Source organism: Cydia fagiglandana, chromosome 16 (assembly GCF_963556715.1).
Source record: "Cydia fagiglandana chromosome 16, ilCydFagi1.1, whole genome shotgun sequence".
NCBI lineage: Eukaryota > Metazoa > Arthropoda > Insecta > Lepidoptera > Tortricidae > Cydia > Cydia fagiglandana.
Genome location: NC_085947.1, coordinates 6,712,803 through 6,721,623, shown reverse-complemented (window position 1 = coordinate 6,721,623; position 8,821 = coordinate 6,712,803). Strand labels below are relative to the sequence as shown.

Here is an 8,821-nt window from a genome sequence, read left to right as displayed (position 1 = left end):
AAAGGTCACTTTTCAAATTATCCGGTTCGAAGACCAAAATGTTCACTGGCGAAAGAGTGGACTGTAAAAAATGGGACGATAGGGGAATACTTTAGGGCCGGTTGAGCAAGAAAGTTGTTGTATGCCAAATTAACTTATGAAATTAAATTTAAGTGCGAAATAGTGTGAGACGAAGTTACCTTTGCAATCCGGTGGTTGTGGGTTGAACCGTTGGTCTCTGTTGTGGACTGCTGGTGGTGGTCCGGGCTGCCCTTGTCGCAAGCTAGAGGTAAGCTCAGAACCGTTACCTTCAGTCGGCCAACTTAGACCTAGGTTTTTCCACTGCACAGATGGGCACGGCGTCCTTCGGCTACACAGCACTGATTTTAAATAGTCTAGAGATTGGCAGTAGTGCTTTTAACAAAATTGCGAGAATATTAACGAGAATAGCGAGAGGCGGTGTGCACTGGTAGTAGTTCTATGACATACTGGCTCTGACAGCTCATGACAGAGCAAGATTTTAATTCGAACCGTGACTTTGATGTTGCCACAGTATTTACAAAAAAATATTCCTAAAAATACAAAGCCAAAGCTGAACATCATGTTATTTTCGCATTGGTTTTTGTAATGACCTGTCTGTTTACATCTGTAACAAGTTACATGCGACTTTGATGTTGACGGTTCTGATGTATGCGTTGTAGTTGATTTGGGCTTTTTGTTATGCCAGCCTTTTGATGCAAATGCACTCTGCGAACGATTGACTTCCTGTCCACCTTCAATATCAATTAGCTTCGTTTTTATACTATCTGCGGTTATATCGATGCCGGAATGCTCGATTGCCATGATCATAGGAGCAAACTTTTCTGGCAAGCCCGCTAGTAATAGGGAACCAACCCACTCGTCACTGATCGTGAAGCCTGTGCTATTCAATCTTTGACTAGATACTACGATCTTAGTAACATACTGTGACATGGAATCGCAGTCCTCTAAACGAATTGAGATGAGCTGACGGAGAAGACCAATTTTCCGGGAGAAGCCGGTGTCATCGAACATTTTTTGAGTTTTGACCATAATTTGCTAGCACTTTTCTCTGCTTTTATATGAACGTATAAGCTTGGATCAATGGTCAAAATTATTTTCGCTTTCGCTTTCGCGTCATTGGCATCACCTTCTTTTGTCAGACATTCTGACATGCCTTCCAATATAAGAAAATTTTCAACGGCAAACGCCCAATCATCATAATTTTCCCTACCTTTCAGCTTTGGTATAGTTGATATTACACTCGTTGACATTTTTGCTACACACAATCACAAATTTTGCAAATTAAATTAAATTGCCCATAACCAGATGAAATTAATAAATAACACGAATCAAACACGGATGACGGGCTACGACTAACGTCTTTATTCTTTATAAACTAGACAACATTCAATATAGATACATAGACACATAGAGGTCTAATCTAATATCTAATATACCCTTTTTGTTATCATTCCAACACATATTTATAATAACGCTTTGATCTGTCAAGGTTTGTGCAGTTTGTTGCAGCTTAGACGGTTTAACGCTACGTCTTACGTAGGCGAACAACGCGCGAACGCGGCGCGGCGCGGCGCGGCGAAATCAATCCTTTGATGCCCATAGAAGTGTCCTACGTAAGCGATCTCGTTGCGAACGCGGTGCGGCGCGATTTGCACGCGAATGTCAGGCGCCGCGCCGCGTTCGCGCGTTGTTCGCCTACGTAAGACGTAGCGTAAGACGGTCATGTGAAAAACACTGACATGAGGGATCTTAAATTTTACTAAGCTCTTTAACAATAGTTCTTATTTTTACATGTGGGCGAAGTTGTTGTTTAACTCTATATATTTTGGGGACCATTTTGAGACCGAACTAGCCGGCTAGCCCTAAATTAAGCAAAGCTTGTACCATGAGCACTACTTAAATAGACATATAAACAAAGTACTTATACATTTTTGAGGCCGTACGCCACTTGTTAATATTCCTCGAAAGCCAAATCTAATATGTTGTCAATAGGAAAACAAATACTTCTTGTTCATCGTTTCTAATAAGCCGAAGTTATGATAAGCATACAGGGACGTATCAATACACAACATTATAATAGACATTGACATAAATTAACAGGATAGTGTCAAATCTCTGAATTTTTTTGGGTAATTTAGCTCAATGGATCTCAAACATTGTATATAGTTGTAGGTTAACAATCAGTAGTAGATTTTATATCAAAGACAATCAATGATAATATCTTAAATTGTATAATTTTTCAATACGAGTACCTAGGTAAACAATGTTTTTGTGAGAAATTACATTTGTTACTTAAAGCTAAATGTTTTTGTGAGAAATTACATTTGTTACTTAAAGCTAAAAACAATATTTAATGTCAATAGACAACATAATAAGTAGGTGTAATATCATAATTACATTTGGCTAATTAGCATTTGGCATATCATTATCATCGAATAGCTAGCTTAACGTTGTTCTCAATGATGTATCAAGAAGATAAATTAATACAGATCATTATGTGTTAATACATTTTCTTGATTCATCAGTGAGAACAACGTATACTTCGAGTACATCATTTAAGAGCCCTTCAACGTGCACACTAGCGCCACAGCTAAATAATCGTGATTATTTAAATTTAACGAAAGATATTGAAAAAAGGGGGCCGCTACGTACTGTATTGTGTATTTAAGTACCCTTTGAATACATCAAACTAGTTTTTATGTTGCTGGTTTCGTCGATCTAGGAACTCAAAACAAAAACGGCCGTTTTTATGCGTCCAAAGTTAAAACGGCCGTTTTTGTTTTGAGTTCCTAGATCGACGAAACCAGCAACATAAAAACTAGTTTGATGTATTCAAAAGGTACTTAAATCCACAATACAGTACGTAGCGGCCCCCTTTTTTCAATATCATTCGTCAAATTTAAATAATCACGATTATTTAGCTGTGGCGCTAGTGTGCACGTTGAAGGGCTCTTAAGAATGTTTTCTAAAAAGTCTCGAAGAAAAGCCGCTAAAAAGCGGCTTTTACAATGAAATCTGTGAATGTTATATCGTTTCCGCCGCTTCTCCTGCAGTGGCAGACAAGAGAGACAAGATTTCCCAGATCTAATTAAAAATGGCATTTTTAATATTATCTAGGAAATTTTGCACCTTCTCTAGGCCGGCTATACAGGGTGTCCCTAGCCGCTGGACAGAACCGAAATGTACATGTGCATTAGGGTATTTAGAACCAGTGTACAAAGTATCATAACAATCGGTGTAGCGGTTACGAAGAAATTAACAAATTACGATTTTTTTACTTTGGAGCAACCTATATGTGTTAGTAGCTCCTGAGGTAATAAATAGTATGAAACCTTCTTCGACTGTTTTGATTATCTTTTTTATTTATGGCATTAATAAGCTTCTGACTTTTGACAAATGTCCTCATTGCCGCACATTTTCAAACAAATTGTCAAAAGCACTGCCAATGATTAATACAGTGTGTTTCTTTTTGTTGTCGATTATTGGAAATAACTTTTGTTTGATAATTTATTTTTTTATCTTTTGTTCTATTTAAAAAATATTACCGTTAGAGCATTTCTGAGAAGTAACCTTACGTGGGATTTCAGGGTTAGTCCAATGGCGAAGGTCACCCTTTATATACCTACTGTAAAACGTTGTACAGGATACACGTGCGAATAGGTAATTCGCAACTCGTGACGATTAAAACATTCCCTTCGGTGTATTTTAATTATTGTCGTATTTCGTTGCGAATTTCCCATTTTTCGGACTTGTATCGTAGATAGATATTCTGGGTCAAGCAAATCTTGTCAGTAGCAAACGGCGGCAAATTTGAAAATCGCGGGTTAGCAACACTGTGTTCGAATAATTCGAAAATCGCGTGTCATCTGTGTTTTATCTGTAGAATGTGGATCGTGAATGACAGCCATCATCTTGTTTGTTTATATTCTGAATCGTTTCTATTTCAAGAGATATTTCTGCAGTCTCCTCTTCTTCCTCGCGTTATCCCGGCATTCTGCCACGGCTCATGGGAGCCTGGGGTCCGCTTGACAACTAATCCCATGATTTGACGTAGGCACCAGTTTTACGAAAGCGACTGCCATCTGACCTTCCAACCCAGAGGGTATAAACTAGGCCTTATTGGGATTAGTCCGGTTTCCTCACGATGTTTTCCTTCACCGAAAAGCGACTGGTAAATATCAAATGATATTTCGTACATAAGTTCCAAAAAACTCATTGGTATGAGCCGGGGTTTGAACCCCGAAACCCCGGTTCGGCCGGGTTCGGGATTTGAAGAGATATTTCTGCTGTGTCACCATTAAATACCAATATAGGTATTAAATAAGATTGTGCATGACTTTAAGCAAAGCTAAGGTGCCTACAATGCCTACAGGGCCAACTGAGAAATCTAATAAAATATTTAAATCCAGTAGGACACCTACCTGCGGAAGCAATGATTTTATTCATACATTCTTGTTTAACGGCACAGTCCGCTTCTAATTTTATTTTGAGATTTTCAAATTTGTTAATCATTTTTAATAGCATCGATTTTACACCGCTTTTAAATTGTCCGTCCATACCTATTAATAACAATTACAAACATTTTCAATAAACCGCGAGTGACAATTTGAATTGACGTACGTAGGGCGCGCTCAGCGGAAAAAAAAAGCTTTGGTTCGATGTACATTGTACATTGCTGCTTTTCTTAGCGCAATACTACCAAATACTACTCTTTGAGTGTTGCCCTACTTTAGTTTGCTTTACATTGCTACTGAGAAGATTTGCTTGGCCCACTATATGTAGAATACTCTGTATTGGCACACCTCAGTAAAAGATACAGCTTAAAGAAAAACAATCGATTAAAGATACTTAGAGGCAATCGAAATGTATGGGGAGATCGTAATGTATTATTATATCATACGTTATTTATTTTAGTTTCATAAAACCATACATACCTATGGCTACATTAGTAAATTTGCTGTTATTCGCTTATATCTCGCCTATTCCCCGCAGCAATACCTGCCTCCACAATTTTTGTGGCAGTAGAGTTGTTTCCTACTTCTACTACTGTATTATTTGCAGGGCTATCTTCAGCCTTGTCTTTTTCATTTGGTGACATAGAAGTCACGTCTTGTCTATGATTATCTTCGTTGACATAATGGTTATCATTGACTTCAACCGATTCTCCTTTCTTTGATTTGTCGATGTCAACATTATTATTTTTCGAATTTTCTGATGTATGCTCTTCATGTGCTATTTCCTTTTCCTCGTTTGCGATTGTTGTGTCAGAGACATTTGTAGATGTAATCTCAGAAACATTTTCATTTGTTTTATTACGGTTAGTATCTGTGTCTGAAGAATTAGACGCATCTGCATCATATTGAGCTCCAAATGAGAACGTATTGTTGGATTCCAATGCTTCAGCATCAGTAACATTTTCCATTCTGTTACTGTCTGTATTTTCTATGCGTTTTGAGTGAGTTACATTTTTTACGTATTCGACCTGGTCTTTTACTGCTTCTATTTCTTCTTCTATATGCTTAATTATTGTACCTACGACATCGATATATCCTGGACTAATATCCACTGCAAACGAATCGTTTGCGTTACTTTTTCTTAAAATTTGTCTTTCATTGCTGATTCTGAAACTATTACAGTTATATGTTATTCGGCGAAATTGACCCAATTTCATTATTCATTCCAAATAGTCATAGGTGTAAACATACTATGTATAGTGGAAAGTATAAAAGTAGCATTTTACATGAATATAATATTATGTATTTTTGAAGAGGCATGTAAGGTAAACAAGGGTACCTAAGTGTGGCTTGCCTTCACACTGTTTATCCATTGATTAGTAAAAAGTACCCCTCATAACATTAAAAGGAAGGTTGATATTGGTCTGTAGCCGCGTGCGTGAGTTGAAGTCTTTGGCGGTCAAAGTTAAATGGTACCTACACATATTACTTACTTTTCTGGCGAAACAAAAGTTATGCTTAATCGTCTTGGTGTCTTCCGAGACAACCCAATATCGATAACATTGCTGTGCTGTATTAGTATCTCCTCTGTACTAGTCTCGTCTTCTTCTCTATCTCTAGAAAACTCATTAGAAGTTATTTCAGGGTCCTGAGTATTTTGCCCACCCATTAAAACCTTTTCTTCCGATTCAGCAGATTCAGTTGACTCTTGTTTACTGGTTCGGAGATTCTTCTTGTGTTTACCTTTATTTGAATAACGCCATCTGTCATGTGGTTTGATTTGACTTAGATATGGTTTATTTTTAACCTGCGACGGCAAAAGCACCGAGGAATACGACTGTTGATTTGATTGTGGTTTGTATTTAGCCTCTGACGAAGAGAGAAATGAAGAATACGAGGAATACGAATGTTGATTTAATTTTGGTTTGTATTTAGCCCCCGACGGAGAGAGAAATGAGGAATACGAATGTTGATTTGATTGTGGTTTGTATTTAGCCCCCGACGAAGAGGGAAATGAGGAATACGAATGTTGATTTGATTGTGGTTTGTATTTAGCCCCCGACGAAGAGGGAAATGAGGAATACGAATTTTGATTTGATTGTGGTTGATATGTTTGTGGTTCATTTATACCAATCAACGTCTTAAAATCGTCATTAGATACGAAAATCTCTGGTTTTTTAAAAGGTTCGTTTTTAGAATAGTTAATTTTTTTTGGTAAATATGTCTTTTTTGTGTGTGCTGTAAATTTATCGTAATATCTATGTTTGCGTGTTTCCCATTGATTTGACGTACGCCTAGTAGTAGTTACGTAGTTGCGTAAGCCATTGGGTCCATTGTTTGCAATATATGTTTGCAAATAATTATTAAGCAATTTTTTAAATTGAGTTTTTACATCATTACCGAGCGATTCATAATGCAAAAATGCAAGCGACGCGAGTCCTCTTCTTAACAAGTTCCCTGTATTATATTCATTACCTCTTCTCAATTTCTTAAGGTCACTAAGGGCTTTCCTCAATTTAGCACTAGCACCTTCATACAAAGTATTCCCAATTTCAAGTAAGTCAGTATTTCCTCCAGCTTCTCGTTTATTTTCTATGAGGGCAATTACTGCATCTATATGCCTACGCAAGTCATTAGCTGTCATCTCCTTGTTATCATCTAATTTCTCAGAAACGTACCTCCTCATATCATTATCATCGAATAGCTCTTTTAACTCATTATTTTTGTTAAAATATCTTCTCGATTCATCATTGATAACAACGTATACTTCTTCGAGTACATCGTCTTTGAGACTTTTTAGAATTTTAGCGGCTTTAAGAATGAAATCTGTGAATGTTATATCGTTTCCGCTGCTTCTCCTACCACTGGTTTGCATGGCATTTTTAATATTATCTAGGAAACCTTGCACCTTGTCTAGGACGGCTAGGTCGGCTGCTCGGTCTTTCTTGTCAAATTGAAGGACTGTTTCGAGGGCTAGATTCAATTGTTTCGGCTCCACTGCTTTCACTGTATTTACTGCAACAAAGCGGGACGGAAACTGTGAAAATGTCAAATTGTAACTGTCTCTGTTTGGCCCTAAGGTTGACTGGTAGAGAATGCCATTTGGCATTAAGTGGGCCATTTGTACATTATATTATATATATTTTGTGCAATACAGTTTAAATAAATAAGTACCTCAACTCTGGCTACCCCAACTAGAGATGGGAATAATAATGGCCAGGAGGAGGAAGAAGAGAAGAAAGTTTAAATAAATAAATAAAATGGTTCTTAAAGAAGCTGAAATTGTATGGCTAGACGTAGAGTTGATATATTTTTGGTTTGAAGGTCACTCTTTTCGGTTTTTTGATTAGCGACATGGCCACTTACATAAAATTAAAGTTGATTCCATTTGTTAAAAGTTTTATTCAGTCAAGTTTTTTTTGAGATATCCGCTCTTGAAAGTTTATTTTGGGCTCTAAATTTGATCTTGATTAGTAAAGCTGCTAGGCCGTGTTTGGTATCGTTTCTCCTAACTAGTCCAAACAAAGTTACGGAGTCAAAAATTGTTTCTAGCATTTCCCTCTACAACTTTTTTTTTAACACTTTGTTCATCAGTATGTCCATCTGTGGCATCGTAGCTCAAAATATTATTTAAAAGAATAAAATACAGTAAATTACCTATTATACTGGCAACAGCGATAAACACAACGGCTTTCATTTTACTGAAAATTATTCAAGAAATTGCAAAATAATCGTAAAATATTTATGTGTATACCTACACATAAATAATTTAAAGTTAATATCGATGTTACATACTTCCGACTGTTAAGGGGTCGATATTCGCTCCATGCTTGAGTGTGGCGTAGTCATAAGGGGCCCACTGATTAACAGTCCGACGGATGGTATCTGCCTGTCAATTGTTCGGAACTGTCAACTTTTTGTTCTAACTGACAGGCCGGTTCCGTCCGGCGGACTGTTAATCAGTGGGCCCCTTTAAAGCGTTTCCATTTTCACGTTGTCCGACCCGATATTGGGTCCGATTTCTATATTTTTAGGGTTCCGTACCTCAAAAGGAAAAAATGGATCGGAACGGTGAGGGACTTAGCCCTAAACTAAGGGCCCCCCCACATCTGGCGTCTTTCGAGCGTCGGCGTCTACAATTCTATGGCCGACGTCGACGCAACGTCGACGCAGCGTCGACGCAACTGCGCAGCGACGTCATTTTCCATAGCGCTGGACCGACGCCGACAGACGCCGACGCTCGAAAGACGCTAGATGTGGGGGGGCCCTAAGCAAAGCTTGTACCATAAGCACTACTTAAGGATGACTCACGCTAGACCGGGCCGAGGTCTCCGACATGTCATTTT

General features: G+C 37.9%; 1 protein-coding gene across 1 annotated transcript; it reads right to left on the bottom strand.

Annotated features, from left to right (window-relative positions):
• Nucleotides 1-4,915: 4,915 nt before the first annotated feature.
• LOC134672308 (uncharacterized protein DDB_G0286591-like) lies at nt 4,916-8,206 on the bottom strand. Its single transcript, XM_063530204.1, has 3 exons — nt 8,133-8,206; nt 5,969-7,490; nt 4,916-5,648 (listed from the first exon to the last, which is right to left on the bottom strand). Exons 1-3 carry the CDS (start codon nt 8,170-8,172, stop codon nt 4,982-4,984), a joined length of 2,229 nt encoding a protein of 742 aa, XP_063386274.1. The 5' UTR covers nt 8,173-8,206; the 3' UTR covers nt 4,916-4,981.
• Nucleotides 8,207-8,821: the final 615 nt, after the last annotated feature.

What these genes read in the sequence shown, in the direction of transcription:
- LOC134672308 (XM_063530204.1), bottom strand. Translation starts at nt 8,172, where the DNA reads ATGAAAGCCGTTGTGTTTATCGCTGTTGCCAGTATAATAG. An exon ending in CGCTGTTGCCAGTATAATAG is followed by an intron (nt 7,491 to 8,132) that starts GTAATTTACTGT and finishes GCTTTGTTGCAG; the next exon opens with TAAATACAGTGAAAGCAGTG. An exon ending in ACTTTTGTTTCGCCAGAAAA is followed by an intron (nt 5,649 to 5,968) that starts GTAAGTAATATG and finishes TAACTGTAATAG; the next exon opens with TTTCAGAATCAGCAATGAAA.